At 42.8% G+C, this 15,863-nt stretch overlaps 1 protein-coding gene across 2 annotated transcripts in view; it reads right to left on the bottom strand.

Annotated features, from left to right (window-relative positions):
* Positions 1 to 15,863, bottom strand: part of USP34 (ubiquitin specific peptidase 34) — a 103,768-nt gene that overhangs the window by 18,481 nt on the left and 69,424 nt on the right. For both annotated transcript variants that reach the window (XM_083432406.1, XM_083432407.1), the window contains 18 exons: positions 15,211 to 15,357; positions 15,037 to 15,093; positions 14,830 to 14,907; positions 13,365 to 13,459; positions 12,692 to 12,864; positions 11,045 to 11,198; positions 10,547 to 10,625; positions 9,014 to 9,067; positions 8,821 to 8,916; positions 6,829 to 6,893; positions 6,648 to 6,723; positions 6,515 to 6,562; positions 5,691 to 5,756; positions 3,847 to 3,927; positions 2,851 to 2,936; positions 1,764 to 1,932; positions 1,414 to 1,488; positions 297 to 448 (listed from right to left, as the gene is read on the bottom strand). In XM_083432406.1, coding sequence (XP_083288532.1) covers positions 297 to 448; positions 1,414 to 1,488; positions 1,764 to 1,932; positions 2,851 to 2,936; positions 3,847 to 3,927; positions 5,691 to 5,756; positions 6,515 to 6,562; positions 6,648 to 6,723; positions 6,829 to 6,893; positions 8,821 to 8,916; positions 9,014 to 9,067; positions 10,547 to 10,625; positions 11,045 to 11,198; positions 12,692 to 12,864; positions 13,365 to 13,459; positions 14,830 to 14,907; positions 15,037 to 15,093; positions 15,211 to 15,357 — 1,751 coding nt within the window. The remainder of the gene's footprint in view (positions 1 to 296; positions 449 to 1,413; positions 1,489 to 1,763; positions 1,933 to 2,850; positions 2,937 to 3,846; positions 3,928 to 5,690; positions 5,757 to 6,514; positions 6,563 to 6,647; positions 6,724 to 6,828; positions 6,894 to 8,820; positions 8,917 to 9,013; positions 9,068 to 10,546; positions 10,626 to 11,044; positions 11,199 to 12,691; positions 12,865 to 13,364; positions 13,460 to 14,829; positions 14,908 to 15,036; positions 15,094 to 15,210; positions 15,358 to 15,863) is intronic.

Raw genomic sequence — 15,863 nt, 5'->3', positions numbered from 1 at the left:
GCCTGCTTCATGCTGCTGATAAGTACAATCTCTCTACTACTCTTGCTACGGATTTTGGGAGCCCCACCACCAGCCACCTCCAGTGGTCAGCCCAGCTCATTGTACAAGAGGCACCACTCAAAAAATATGTGAGGTGAGTGCACCCAGAGTTTTGCATCTAACTGCACTTAAACAAGAGTCTAAACCAGGGCAGCCCACTAAACTGAAGGCTGCCAAAAAAGGCCTCGAGGGCCATGGGCTGAACCACCCTTGTAAACCCAAGGGAGAAGCTGTGCCTGTGTGTGGCTGCTCCTTACCTCTCTGAGCGGGACTGCTCAACCAGAAGAGCTATCAGAGCTATCATCTTTTCAAGTGCAGCAGGCCTGTATTTTTCTTCTGCTAAAGAAAGAATATCTTCCTCCTCTTCTTCCTCTTCTCCTTCTTCTTCTGATAATACTTCAACTTGTGGCTAAAGGACAGGTGGGGGGGACGGGGGGGGGGAGACAGACAACAACAACAACATACATGTAATTCTCATGGCAAGCTGAAAGAAATCACCTTGCAGGTCTGAGTGAGAGATTAACCTTTTCACTTTATCACTCCCTGGGATTCTCTTGGTCCAGGCCTCCTTTGTAATATGGGGTAGTGATATAAACCCACAGGATAATGTCTCTAAGGCAGTGATGGCCATATCTGGCCCTCCAGATGTTTTGGAACTACAATTCCCATCATCCCCGGCTACTGGTCCTGTTAGCTAGGTATGATGGGAGTTGTAGTCCCCAAACAGCTGGAGGGCCAAGTTTGGCCATCACTGCTCTAAGGTAATCTATGTGAAAGCCTTGGAATGTTAAGAAAGCACTAACTATAAAGGCCATTTATTATAATAATCAACCAAGTTACTCTGTATCAGGACTTAACCACAAGGGTAGCTTAATGAGAGGGCTTCCGAGAGATACAAGCTTATCGGGGGATCCATCCCACACAATGTAGGAATAGGGCCTTTAGAACTCCCTCCCACTATGCATCAGACAGGTGCTGCCTTTATTGTCCTTTCACGTTATTTTTCCAACAAGCCTTTTAAGTGAAGCGCATTGACAAGAATTCAGCTCCAAGCCCACATGGGGCTTGGGCCGGACCTCCTGGGCTTTAACCATCTTCCCACGTTATGGAGCACCATATACACCTATAGGGACCCTTGCACTGAAAGGGGAAAGGAGCCAAAGTTCGTCCTCGCCAGTGACCTCCTTGTGTAAGAACTTTCAAGGCACTCCCAGGTACCACAAAACACAGTTTACAAAAATGACTCTTAAAAAAGGGCTCCCATTAATAAAGCTATTTTCATCGTTTCAGCGTTCACTTAATATGTGGTCAACATGAGGTGTGTGGAAACGAACATTATCACTTGGTCAGAAAGGTGAAAATCTTAAGACTTACATTTTCAGGTCCTTTGGTTCCCATGTAGAAATGGACCATTGTTGATATGGCTTGCAGTGAAAGCAAGAACTGGCTCTGGAAACAGGTGGAAATTATTGGAATGTGTAAGCAATACAGCATATTTACTGATTCTAGTTATTTATGGCCCACCTCCCATCCCAAGGTTGGCTTTTCTCCTTCTCTGACTATGTATAATGAAGGCACAAACATTTTAAAAATGTGTACAGTAACAAAAATCTGAGACAGCAGATGGCACAGCAGCATGGTCACACACACACACACACACACAAAATTCCCAAATAGAAACTGCAGAGTCCACAGAGAATCAGACCAACCAAAGCTGCACTCACCTCCTCTTCTCCCATTTTGGCAAATTCATAAAGAAAGGCGAAGTACTCTGTGAGATGTTTACTGTGAGGTTTCACACCATGCTCCATAATGGACAACAGAGTCTTCACAAAGCGGGTTACGCACGAGCGACTACCAATATCTTCCACAGGGCCATCCATGTCATCCGAACTGAAAATACATTTCAATTTGAATCATTCAGTGCATTGTTAAAGACTCTGCAGGCAAAAGCGACCTCAGGCCAATCTAAAGGGATGTTCAGAGATTCCATGTTTATGTGCATACTGCATTATCCTCAGGCATTCTACGTACTACAGCTAAGACTGAAATCCTATGCACGGTTACTTGGTTTAAAAAAAAGTCCTACAGAACTCAGCAGGACGTACTTCAGAATAAAAACATGCATAGGATAAGGCTGAAGATGACAAAAAACAGTCTACAGAGGGAAGCTGTTTAGAACTTGTTCCATTTTACTCAGTCTTGTGACCACGCAGCAGTATAAAAACAAAGGAAACAGCCTGAAACAGAAAGGTCTGATTATGTATTTCTTAATGCTTAATAATAATAATAATAATAATAATAATAATAAAATTTATTTATATCCCGCCCTCCCCAGCCGAAGCCGGGCTCAGGGCGGCCAACAACAATAAAATAGTACAACATTCTAAAATCATTTTACTATAAAATTAATTCAAATCAAATTGATGGCAACCATTAGGCTAAAGTTCTGTGAAGATTGCCAAAGGAGGGAGTCAAGCTGTGCCCTGACCAAAGGCCTGGTGGAACAGCTCTGTCTTGCAGGCCCTGCGGAAAGATGTCAAGTCCCGCAGGGCCCTAGTCTCTTGTGGCAGGACATTCCACCAGATCAGAGCAACAGCGGAAAAAGCCCTGGCTCTAGTTGAGGCCAGCATAACCTCCCTGTGGCCTGCGACCTTCAGGATGTTTTTGTTTGAAGACCGTAAGTTCCTCTGTGGGACATACCTGGAGAGGCGGTCCCGTAGGTACGATTGCTTTTAATAATAAAACAAGCATTTTGAATAGCTGAAATAACTTTTAAGATGAAAACATTATCAGGTAAAAATGTTTTACCAGTCTTCTATTCCTGGCTGCAAGTAAAGATGAGCATGGACAGGCCTCAGCCGCTGAATCACGTGAATACACAAGCGCTGGAACATCTGTAAAATAATGAGTTGGAGGGTGACTTTGTTTGGGACTTCACAGATAATTTTAATAGGACTTCAAAAAAGAATTCTAGGAGTACATTGTTCAAAGAGTCAGCCATGACTAAACCCATCTTGTGTTTCATGACATTATAGAGCTGGGATAGGGAACTGGTTTCAGCCAGAAGGCCAGATTCTGGATCCCCCAACCTTGAAGGTCTACTTTGACGACCTTCAATTCCCACCAGTTAAAAGAGGGATACAACTGGCTGAGATGTTTTAAGTGTAAACGTACGTGTTTGCAAACATATACATCACACACACGTAAAGTTGCAGGCAGCAACATTGATATGTTAAGAAAAAGCCACAACCCACAGTAGGAAACTATATGTAGCACAAATTGGAAGTCTCATAAAATACTGAGCAAGCTTTTGAGTTTCAGAGTGGATGTCAAGCCAACCAACAGGGGAAAATGTCTTGAATGGGTTGTATACAATGCTGTCTGTGTGAGCAGGCTTCCACTTGTTGCAAAATGGCACATCTAAAAGTAACTCTTCTGCAATCCATTTTGTACATGGGTTTCAATTCTCAGGTGAACATGTGCACCCAGGTCTTCCTCGGTATAAAAGCACGCCCAAAGCTGCCAAACTGCTTCAGAGCTAATGTCTTGGAAAACTATGAAGAACACTTCAACTGTATAGAAGGATTAATTGTGCAGGCGGACTGAAGGCTTTAAACATTCTGAGGGCTTAAATGGCTAAAATTAATTATAGCCTACTAGTGGACAGAGAACACAGCAGCCCAAGATTTTCTGGGAGTAACAAGGAAAGGGAAAAGAACAAAAATGGCTTCACACAAGAGACAGATTAATCTCAAACAGCAACAACTATTTTACATGGCAGATTGCATGGCCCATTTTGCTCACCTGTCTCACAATCTGATTGGGACATTTTATTAGAATCTGCATGGGCCACCAGTCATCATCAGCCATACGATCCAGAAACCACTGGGAAGAAAAAAAACACGTTGTTCACAATTCAGCTTACACTCTATTTTAAGTGAAACAGTCTTTTCTAATGTGTTATACCTTAATAAAGCTGTATGGTATGTTATTATAATTAATTAAAGAAGCATATGTGTAAAAGCCCCAAAGTGATCTAGCAATTATTTAGTCCCAGGCAAGAAGTGGGGGAAACATAAAAATCACAGAGTTTTATTGGGGGCAGGGGAGTATCACCCCATGGCCAGAACTTACAGGTTCCTTTTTACAGTGGTACCTCAGGTTACATACGCTTCAGGTTACATACGCTTCAGGTTACAGACTCCACTAACCCAGAAATAGTGTTTCAGGTTAAGAAATTTGCTTCAGGATGAGAACAAAAATCGTGCTCCGGCGGCACGGCGGCAGTAGGAGGCAGTGGCGTAGCGTGGGTTGTCAGCACCCGGGGCAAGGCAAGTAATTTGCGCCCCCTAACCCGGGGCAAGGCAAGTAATTCCCCCCCCCCCGCTGCACTGTCCCACCCCCAGATAGTTCCTCGCTCTCTCTCCGCACCGCACGCCTGGCATCCTCCCCTCCACAGTGGGCGGCGACCCGGCGGCTCGGATCGGATTCGCACAGCCAGCACTGCAGTGAGAGTGAGTGAGCCAGGTAGGGGCAGAGAGCTGCGAGTGCGAGCGCCCCCCCCCCCGATGTTGCGCCCGGTGCAGCCGGCCCCCCCTGCACCCCACACACTACGCCACTGGTAGGAGGCCCCATTAGGTAAAGTGGTGCTTTAGGTTAAGAACAGTTTCAGGTTAAGAATGGACCTCCGGAACGAATTAAGTACTTAACCTGAGGTACCACTGTAATTTGAATGGATTAAGTTACAGAGTTTTCTTTACATAAAGAACTTTGCCTTCCCTGCCTTCTAGCAGAATGTGATCTACAGTGATGAGCTAGATCCAAAGGCTGAATACTGGAGAGGTTCTGCAGGCGTTACTATGCGACAACCTCTATCTCTTGTTGCTCTCTACTTATGAGGCACTCTGGTTTGTGATATGCAGACCAGACTGAGAGCCTGGATATAATGTAGGTACTTTGGACCACAAACTCCTTCAGCCCCACTCCAAGGCTGCGGTGTCCCACACCAACATATCTGCAACTTTTTATGTCCTTCTCATACATTTGTGTCTCACCAAAGGCAGTTTGGAATACAGTGGTGCCCCGCAAGACGAATGCCTCGCAAGACGGAAAACCCGCTAGACGAAAGGGTTTTCCGTTTTTCAATGCGCTTCGCAGGACGAATTTCTCTATGGGCTTGCTTCGCAAGACGAAAATGCCTTGCGATTCTTGAGGGGTTTTTTCGCTCCCCACCCCCTTTTTCTAAGGCACTAAGCTGCTAATAGCCTTTTAGCAGCTAATCCGCTAATCCCTTAAGCCTTTAATAGCCGCTAAACCGCTAATAGCGCTAATCCGCTAATAGGGTTGCTTCGCAAGACGAAAAAACCGCTAGACGAAGAGACTCACGGAACGAATTAATTTCGTCTTGCGAGGCACCACTGTACCAACATTCCCTTCTTACAATCTTACAATGTTTTGCCTGATCCAAAATGTTTACCCTTCCTTTTAGTCTACATCATAAAATGAAGGAAAAAAATCCTTCAAGAAATGCTAGTAAATGCTTAATTATTGTCTTAGGTCTCCTCTAAATAAATATATTTGGGGAGAATCTATCATATTCATCTCTTACAGCACAAACTACAATAAAAAAATGTTCATTTCAATCTTACCTCACAAGCAGCTTGGCTGTTGTTAAATTGTTTGGTTAACAGTTCGATCCACTGAAGCATTGTAGGCTAAAGAGAACAGAACACTAAATGAAACCTAAAAGTGGTATTGCTTGGCTACATAAAAATAAATGTAGCCTCTAAGTTAAAAGAAACACAAGGAATCTCACAAGGAATTGTTGGTGCCCTTCTGCATCTTCCTTACTGTTTCCTTTAATAAAATTGTTTGTGTCACATGCTAGAGTCATCTTGGGATATACAGTCCAAAATACAGTCGTACCTTGGAATTCAAACTGCTTAGTTGCCAAGCGTTTCGGCTCCCGATCGAAAACCGGAAGTGATTGTTCCGGTTTTTGAACATTATTTGGAACCCGAGCATCCGAAGTGACTTCCGTGGCTTCCTACAGCCAATCAGAAGTCGTGCCTTGGTTCCCGAACGTTTTGGAAGTCAAACAGACTTCTGGAATGGATTCCATTCGACTTCCAAGGTACGTCTGTATACATTCATTTGCATACCTTGTGCATTAAAAACACATTTAATTTGCTTATGAAACAATATAGTCTGTGTATATGGATTAATCTTGTATGAAGTCTGAAGTAAAGATGACCAAATCTTGGGGAAGGAAAAATACACATAAAACAAATTGGTCCACGCTGCTTCAAAGGGTTTTACAGAAAAGGGTTTTACATTTGGAGCCTGAATCAATGTATCATTTGAGGCAAAATCAATTTTTATTACAAATTCTGCTTTGTTTTTATTTCCACAAACTGAAGGGCAGCAATTTTCCTTAAGCAATTTTATGCCTGTGTTATATTTAGCAACGTACCTTTTCTTTTGAATGGATAAATGTTTCGAGGACAAAAGAGGTGCTTAACTGTAAGACAAGAATTGACAGTCACACAGAGTGCACTGAACCAACAGTAAAAGATGGGCTTTAAAAACGTGATAAGGAATCATACCTTGGCTGTCATCAGAGAAACCGCTTTTGGATCTGGTAAAGTGCTGGGGATGCTACTGCACAATTGCCACATGAACCTAGGCCAGATAAATATGTTATCAGTTACTTAAATTGAATTTTAAAATCTGGGTAAGAGGTTTTTTTTGGTTTTTTAAAATGTTCTCAAGTTAGGCATAGCTTACCCAAAATATGTATGCTCAAAAATATTCTTGTCTTGAAGAAACTGCATGTTATCGTGCCATATCCACTGAAGAGGAAAAAGCAAGTGCAAAGCTGTTTACTCCTTCAGAGCCATACAATTCGGAACCTTCTCTCTCACACACAGCAATTTAAACTTAACACAATAGTTCAGAGTTAGCGGATATGTAAAGCAGGTGTGAGATCAGCGATAGGGAAAGACAGACAGGGAGAAAGAGAGAGAAACCAACTATCTACACTGTCTTGGGAGTATTTGGAGAAGGCAAGGTAAGAAAAAACAATGAATACATGTTGAAAATATTTCTCCCCTCCCCCTCTCCCTCCCTGGGCTATGGTCTACTCCAGGCATAGGCAAACTCAGCCCTCCAGATGTTTTGGGACTACAACTCCCATCATCCCTAGCTAACAGGTCAGGGATGATGGGAATTGTAGTCTCAAAACATCTGGAGGGCCAAGTATGCCTATGCCTGGTCTACTCATTTTCCTCCATGCAACTCGCAGGGCGGCATGATTCACTACTAACCTACCAGGCCATGGTGTCTTCTCTTAAAAGAAACAATGCCACGTAGGATGGGATCCAGTGTTACTCCAGCGGATGCAATGGAGTTGCACGTTCCACTCCGCCGTCCTGCAGCACCTCCTTAATCTGCTCTAGAGAGCACCCCAACCCTCAAGAGCAGATTTCGGGTGGTGCGCAGGGGGCGGGGCGGCAGGAGAGAGGAGTGGAAGGGGAAATCCTGTTTGCACAAATGGAACGGTGCAGTTGGGTTCCACTCACAGGCTTGGATCCCAAGACTGTCCCTCCTCCACAGACACCCCCAATCTCATATTGTTCAAGAGGGCCAAACTCTGTTTTTTGTGGGGGTGTGTACAGGGGATGAAAAACTTTTAGCTTCCATGAAAAATCATCTTAAGCAAATTTATCTTAGGATCGAAGCCACATTTTTTAAAATACAGTGGTACCTCGCAAGACGAATGCCTCGGACGACGAAAAACTCGCAAGACGAAAGAGTTTTTCGTTTTCTGAGTTGCTTCACAAGACAGATTTCCCTATGGGCTTGCTTCGCAAGACGAAATGTCTTGCGCCTGTTTTTTAAAACCGCCAATGCATTCCTATGGGAAACCGTCAATACACATTGGTGCTTCGCAAGACGAAAAAACTCGTAGAACGAAAAAACTCGCAGAACGAATTAATTTCGTCTTGCGAGGCACTACTGTATATGAAACTGCCATATACAGAGTCAGGCTCAGCATTATTCATTATCGCTGGCAGCAGCTTCCCTTTGTATCAGGCAGAGGTTTCTCCCAGTCTTGTCCCTAGGGCTCTTTATTTGAGATGCCACAGACTGAAAACTGAACTGCCTGCATACAAAAGAATGCATCTCCCCCCCACAGAGGTGCCTGCTCTTCCCAATGCTTTATCTAAATCAAAGTACTCAACTAACCTAGCAATCATAATACTAAACATCCTTTCTAACTTTTTGGAAACAGTCAAACCTCGGTTGTTGAAGTTAATCTGTTCCAGAAGCCCAGTCGGCTTCCAAAATGTTCGACAAGCGGAAGCCGCATCGGATGTTTGGCTTCCAAAAAACATTCAAAAACTGGAACACTTCCTTCTGGGTTTCCGGCGTTCGGGAGCCAAAACGTACAGTAACGGAGGCATTCAGGAGCCGAGGTTTGACTAAATTTTGACACCCTGGTGAGCCACAGTGCAGTGAGAACTCACTGACACAGGCAGAAACTTATGGTCCTTGAGTGATTACAGCATAGAAGCCAGCAAAGTATTTGTAGCCACTAATTTGATTACATCCCATTTTGCAGCTCCATCAAGGGAAGAAGATCAGTCTATCAGTCACTTGGTGAGCTTAAATGGCTGGCTGAAAGTGGCAACATAAAATTTACTTCTGCTAATAAAGATAGTCAGAAAAAGAATCCTTCAAAGTTTGCATTGTCGTTTTAAGTGTAGCCATATATACCTCTAGCAACTCGGACGAAACATCAAATTTGTAGTCTCGGCCGTTCTCTTCTTCTGGCTCCATCCGTTTATAAAAGAGCATGTATGCACTATGGGTCTGAGGGAAGCAAAAAACCCAACAGTGTTAATTCAAAACAGAAAAAGGGAGAAAGATATTGAGTTTCTTTTCAAAACTGAAGGATAAAGCAAAGTACCTTTTCAAAGGAGAAATCCATAAATTTATCAGTAACAGAATCATACGTCTTTGTCTGAAAGAAGGAAAAGGGTTTTTTTAAAAATAATTTTTTTAAATAATATTTATTGCTTTTTGAACAATTTAAACATTACAAAACCAAGCAAAAACAGAAAAATAAAAACCAATACAATACAATATAAAGACACAACATAACACTAAACACATTAAACTAACAAAACCAAACAAAACAATTTAAAACACTCAAACAATTTCAATATCATATCTTTCATTCACTTATTTCACCGACCTCCTCACACCTCCCTTTTTGTATTCCACTTCTATCAAATGTTTCAGCAATTCCTTTCCATCTTCCTCTGTTATCTGTCGTATAATTATCTTAACACATTCTAACCTTATTTTACTTTTAAAATTCCATTAATCTATTTATACTTAAATCCTTATAACATTTCTACTAAAGCCATTCCAAAGGGTTTTTTAAAAAAAATAAAATAATCATCCATCCTTTCTGTCATGGCTGTTTTGCATGCACGACATGGTACAAAGGCCAACCCCAATTTTACACCCATTTATTGGCACAGAAGTAATTTAATTCTCTTCATAGCTTCATGATTGATTTTTCAGCTACAGCACCTTTGATCACTACTGTAAGTCCTTAAGAACAAAAAAAGGGGCTCTAACTTTCCAAGTTTGATTTTGTTATGAGTTGGTGCAACAGTGACGTGTGGAAATAAGCTGGCACCTACACTGTAATTAAAATACAGTGGTGCCCCACAAGACGAAATTAATTCGTTCTGCGAGTTTTTTCGTTCTACGAGTTTTTTCGTCTTGCGAAGCACCAATGTGTATCGACGGTTTCCCATAGGAATGCATTGGCGGTTTTAAAAAAAAAGGCGCAAGACGTTTCATTTTGCAAAGCAAGCCCATAGGGAAATCCGTCTTGCGAAGCAACTCGGAAAACGGAAAACTCTTTCGTCTTGCGAGTTTTTCGTCTTCCGAGGCATTCGTCTTGCGGGGCACCACTGTACACGACATATCTGATGTGACTGGCATAACTTGCACCGACTCAAAAGTCATGGCAATGTGAGGATCTTACAGTTGCGAACTGGTATCTCCAGATATGTTTAGCCCCCTCTGCATTTCCTAAGGTAATCCCTCCCATCCCAAAGCACAACAAAAGTGATTCTTACTTGAAAGTAAGGAAGATTTATTTATTCAAATGCTTGAGGCTACTTCTGCATCCTTTGCTCCTTGAGGCTAGGGTGGCCTTTCATCAGCTTCAGCTGGTGGCTCATCTAGCCTAACATCTGTCATCTGTGCTCTGGTAACCTCTAGGTTAGATTACTGTAACAATCTAACCTAGTTTATGCATTTCATACAGTGATTATAGGCTCTACAGAAGATCACAATGTATTTGAAAGGTGGCACAGTACCAGTTTTCTGCTGTTTCTCTTTCTGCTTAAAAAGTGCCAACGGGGATTGCAACTATGTGGGTGCCTTTCTGACCTTGTAAAAGAGAGAGATTACAACTCACTGTCATTTCTCCGCCGAAACATTCAGAAGCCAGCTGAGCAGAATCAAATGGCTTTACTTCAGCATCATTGAAAAGATACCTACAAAACACAACACATTACACTCATGTATCAAGCAGATTTATATCAAACCAAACATTTTACTCTGCTGGATGGAATATGGCTGTAATTCCGCAGAGTTCTTGTTTCTTATTTACAAGAAATAAATATAGTATGAGCATACGCGTCTACTGAGTTAGATGACACATTTTAGCTAAATGCTACAAAAGCCAGGACAGAATGAAGATAACTAAATCTGAAAATATGTAAGGTTGAAAATATGTATTTAAAAACTATTGAAAAAAAGACTAGTGCTCAGTTCAAACATACTACCAAACCCATCAAGAATGCTCCCTCTTCCCCTTTTTGCATACAGTTTTCCTCCCACACTCCCAGGGTTTTTTTTTGCTAACAAATCATCTACTGCGACACAAGTTGAAGACTGAACATTTATGACTCACCACTTGTTGTTTTTGTACGCATGAGGATTAACAATATCCCGGATAAAGCTGTAGTAGTGTCCCCCATCTGCTGTTCCAGTATGGACAGTTACACCTATTAAATCGTACTCAAAGCTCTTGGTCTCTTTGGAACTGTTGCTGTCATCCTTGAAACCTTAAAGAATGTATAACAACTTTTAGAATCTCATTCTTTTAATTACTGGAAGAGACCAAGTACAAGCCTAGGACCCTTGTACCTACGGGACCGCCTCTCCCGGGATGCCCCACGGAGGACCTTGAGGTCCATAAATAGCAACAACCTAGAGGTCCCGGGCCCTAAGGAAGTTAGATTAGCCTCAACCAGAGCCAGGGCCTTTTCAACACTGGCTCCTGCCTGATGGAACACTCTGTCTCATGAGACCAGGGCCCTGCGGAATCTGATTTCTTTCTGCAGGGCCTGTAAGACAGAGTTGTTCCGCCTGGCCTTTGGCTTAGAATCAATTTGATTCCCTCCCCCTCTTTCTTATTTCCTTTCTCCTCCTGTGAAGAGGCTGCATCTTAATGTTTTAATGTTGTATTTTAAACTTGTTTTTTAAGTTGTATTTTAATCAACTTGTTTTTATTATTGGTTGTTAGCCGCCCTGAGCCCGGTCTTGGCTGGGGAGGGCGGAGTATAAATAAAATTACTTCTTATTATTATTATTATTATTATTATTATTATTATTACTACTACTACTACTACTACTACTAGACTACTACAACAAACAAGCTACAATATATTTGGCAGCCCTGCAGAAATACACCAACCCAATGTGTTTGTACATGCACCAATAAATGGGCATTCCTGCTTAATGAATTAAAAGGTAAAGATCCAGTTGTGACCAACTCTGGGGTTGCGGCGCTCATCTCGCTTTATTGGCCGAGGGAGCCGGCATACAGCTTCCAGGTCATGTGACCAGCATGACTAAGCCGCTTCTGGCGAATCAGAGCAGCACACAGAAACGCCGTTTACCTTCCTGCCGGAGCAGTACCTGTTTATTTAATTGCACTTGCGTGCTTTCGAACTGCTAGGTTGGCAGGAGCAGGGACTGAGCAACGGGAGCTCACCCTGTCACAGGGATTCAAACCGCCGACTTTCTGATCGGCAAGTCCTAGGCTCTGTGGTTTAACCCACAGCGCCACCCGCGTCCCTTGCTTAATGAATTACAATGACCCCAAATGAAGGTGGGCACAGCACCCCTTTGAAAAGGCCTACCTTAAACTGGGTCCCATTCCTAACCTCCCTTTTAAGCCCCTCCTCTTCCACAAAGGAAAAGGGGACAGCTGATGGAAAGGCCTTTAATGAACGCATGAAAGGCTTCGTGGTTTGCCTTCCCGCTCTGGATCATGGCTGCACCAGCAAGAAAAGTAATTAAAAGCAAATATTCTTCCTTGGGGAAGACGGAGGGGCAGGCAATCTAATGCACCATTAACCAGTCATGTCAAAAAGTTCAAAAACCCCCACAAATTTTTCTGAATGCTCATCACTTGAAGGGCCAAAGTACCAGTGTCTTCCCAACTCTAGTGGAAACCATGTTGCCAGAAATATCCAAATAGATGAAGAGGAGTTATCAAAACTGAAACAGTTCGCCAGGCACAAAACTGCGGAGGTGAACTAAATTCAAATACCTTCTTTCCTGTCATTTTTCCCCATAAGAAAATCTTCAGTGTAAGGTGTCATGTCCAGACGCAGGGGGAATGAGAAGTGTGTGTTGACTTTCTCCTTCATCATAGTGACCATGTTGAAAGTGTATCTCATTGTATTGAAGCTTAAAATGCGAGGCAATTTCTTAAAACAAGCCCTAAAGACAAAACAAGCAAATAATTCCTTGCGGCGTGCGCCTTCCTTTGAGGACCACTGTTATTTTTGAAAGTCTTGCTCATGTATAGCACAAGCAGATCTGCTCTTGGTAAGCAGGCCCCAGCTGGCATAGAACCCTAAGCAAAACCATGCAAGGTCCCAGAATAAAGATCATGGCTCGCAGTTGTCTCATTCCAGACAAACCATGAGCTGAAATCAAGATCTGTTCCCAGTTTGTCTAGGGGAGAAGAGCCTTGGTTTGGAGGGAATAAGGCAAACCTTGGCTCAGCCCTGGGTAGTGCAACAGCAGCTGAACCAGGGGAGGAGTGTAGCAGCTGTAATATTTGCTCCAGAAATCCACACATTTGCACTAAGTCATGGATTGGCTTAGTGTTGTGGGTGAACTGGGTTTATGTCTGTTTAGACTAGTAACTTCTACCAAAATTAAACATCAACAAGATAAAAATATATATATCCCCAAGTGTTTTCCCTCAACAATACCTTTTTTCAGCCCGTACTTTCTTTCCACAGTGAGAGCATGTATACATGTTGTCCCCTTCCAGGGTATCTTTAATGGTAACTTCATCAAGGGATTCCTGTACGTAAATCAGGAAGGGAAAAGTTTTATTTATTTATGTATTCATTTGTGCAAACCAAAGAAATGAAACTAAGAAATGAAAAAATATTGAGCATGAGAAATAATGTACTGTTATCTTTAGAAGAGAGCACAATGTAGAGTCAGCACTGTGAACTCCTGCCCTAACAAAAATACTTGTTTTTAATACATGCAACTGTGTCCCCCAATCTAAGATTGGACTTGTATCTCATGCAAGGCATCGTAAAAACACACACACACACACACACACACACACAAATCCACATTCAAGCTGTCAGCAAAGGTGCTGGTATAGAAAGGATAATAATACATTATTCTTAAAGACATCATCACCAACTGCAAAACCTACAGCAGCTAGATGCAGAATATTACCTTTCTGGAGATGTAAAGGTAAAGGTACCCCTGACCATTAGGTCCAGTCGTGGCCGACTCTGGGGATGCAGCGCTCATCTCGCTTTACTGGCCAAGGGAGCCGGCGTACAGCTTCCGGGTCATGTGGCCAGCATGACTAAGCCGCTTCTGGCAAACCAGAGCAGCGCACGGAAACGCCGTTTACCTTCTCGCCAGAGCGGTACCTATTTATCTACTTGCACTTTGCTGTGCTTTTGAACTGCTAGGTTGGCAGGAGCTGGGACCCCGTCGCAGGGATTCGAACTGCCAACCTTCTGATCGGCAAATCCTAGGCTCTGTGGTTTAACCCACAGCGCCACCCACGTTCCCTTTTCTGGAGATAGCTGGACACTATTTTAACAGTTATGGCACTAGGTAATATCTAGGGGCGCTTCCTCTGCTAATGGCCAACATTTGTCATCAGAATGCGGAGGGAGGGAATTTTCAGTTGTTCCTCCTTCCCCTGCAAGCCTCTGAACATTGAGGGGAGCCCACAGCAGAGGGTGAGGCATCACCACACACAGCTTCATTTCCGCGTTCCATTGGCAGGTGCCTTCCATCAGTGGAAAGAAGAACGCCCACTAGTTCTTAGGCAGCATGAATTGTTAAAATGATGTGCAGGATTCAACGAATGAGTCCCCTCCTTCCACTTATGCAACCCTCCCTCCATGTGATCCCCAAAATCGGCTCAGGGAACAAGGTGGTGGAGATCCCTCACAACATCACACGAGAGGAGGAGAGGGCAGATTGTTCTGAGGTGCCAGAGAACTTGCCCTGCCAGAATGACTTAGTGCAATGCTGAATTACATTATTATAAGGAGGGGAGATTACTCAGTGGTCGAGTTGCTGACAGTCAACCCAGGCAATACTGGGCTAGACAGATCACGGATTCTGCATTCAGTTGCTTCATATGTTTGCTTAACAGAGGCCTACAATCAGTGCAGGCTCAGTACCACTTACATAAATATTCTTCATGTCTGCTACCTGGCATCTCACTGTGTAGAACTCTTCAGCAGTCTGGCTGACATGTTCACAGTCCTAAGGGACAGTGTTTTTTTCAAAAAAGAATTAAGAGGAATCAGTGAAGTTATTCCTACATGAAAAGCAACAGTTTAGGATTGGGGAGTGGGGAGGGAAATTGGCAGGCAAAGTTAAATAGCCACTCACCAAGGAAACAACATTGTTTGTGATAACACCTCCAAACAAGCTTTTCACCGTATTCTTCTGTGAATGAAGGGATTTATTTCAGTCAAAAAAATAATTTACTTCAGTCAGGACAATAAAATAAAATGAAATCCGAAGACTGGTTTAAAAAAATAATAGTAATTACTGACAGCTTACCAATTCTGGAGACATTTCTTCAATTTTTGTTATTAGATCTGTGAAGAATTCAGTCATGTCTTTTTGTTCACCGGTATTAAGTGGCTGTTTATCCATGGTGTAGGTTTTGCAGAACGGCCTTGGATTGTATGCTTTGCATTCACTTTCCTGTGTTGAAAACAGACAGACAGTCAGAAGCAAAAGGCAAAAGAAGCAATTAAGTCTTTAATCTTAAAAAGTAAGAACACACAATAATTCTTGCAGATAGAGATATCTTTGGATGCTTCTGTGCTAATAGATTCAAGATAATCACATGCAGCTCTGAGCTTCAATAGAAGTGGAGTAATTATGATTTCTGCAGCTCTGAGATTGCACAGAAGGTTATTGAACTATTACAGGGCCAAAATGTGGAACATGTTCAAACAAACCTTCTGAAAGCTAAGAAGATGCCTTATACAGAGTGAGACCATTAGCCCAGTGTTGTTTATACTGATTCCTTCCCTTCAGGGTTCCAGATAGGGAACATTCCCAGGCCTACCTAGAAATGCTAGGGATTGAATCTGGTATCTTCTGCCCGCAAAACACATGCTTTGCCACTGAGCAATGGCCCTTCAACTTGCCAAAATAAACCCCTTAGAGTTTCGTAAGAGTCAACACCTTCCATTCCAGCAGCC

This window comes from Podarcis tiliguerta (assembly GCF_965153285.1).
Source record: "Podarcis tiliguerta genome assembly, chromosome: 3".
NCBI classification, from domain to species: Eukaryota; Metazoa; Chordata; class Lepidosauria; order Squamata; family Lacertidae; genus Podarcis; species Podarcis tiliguerta.
Note: the sequence above shows the minus strand (reverse complement) of the source record. Positions and strands in the feature narration are given on the sequence as shown.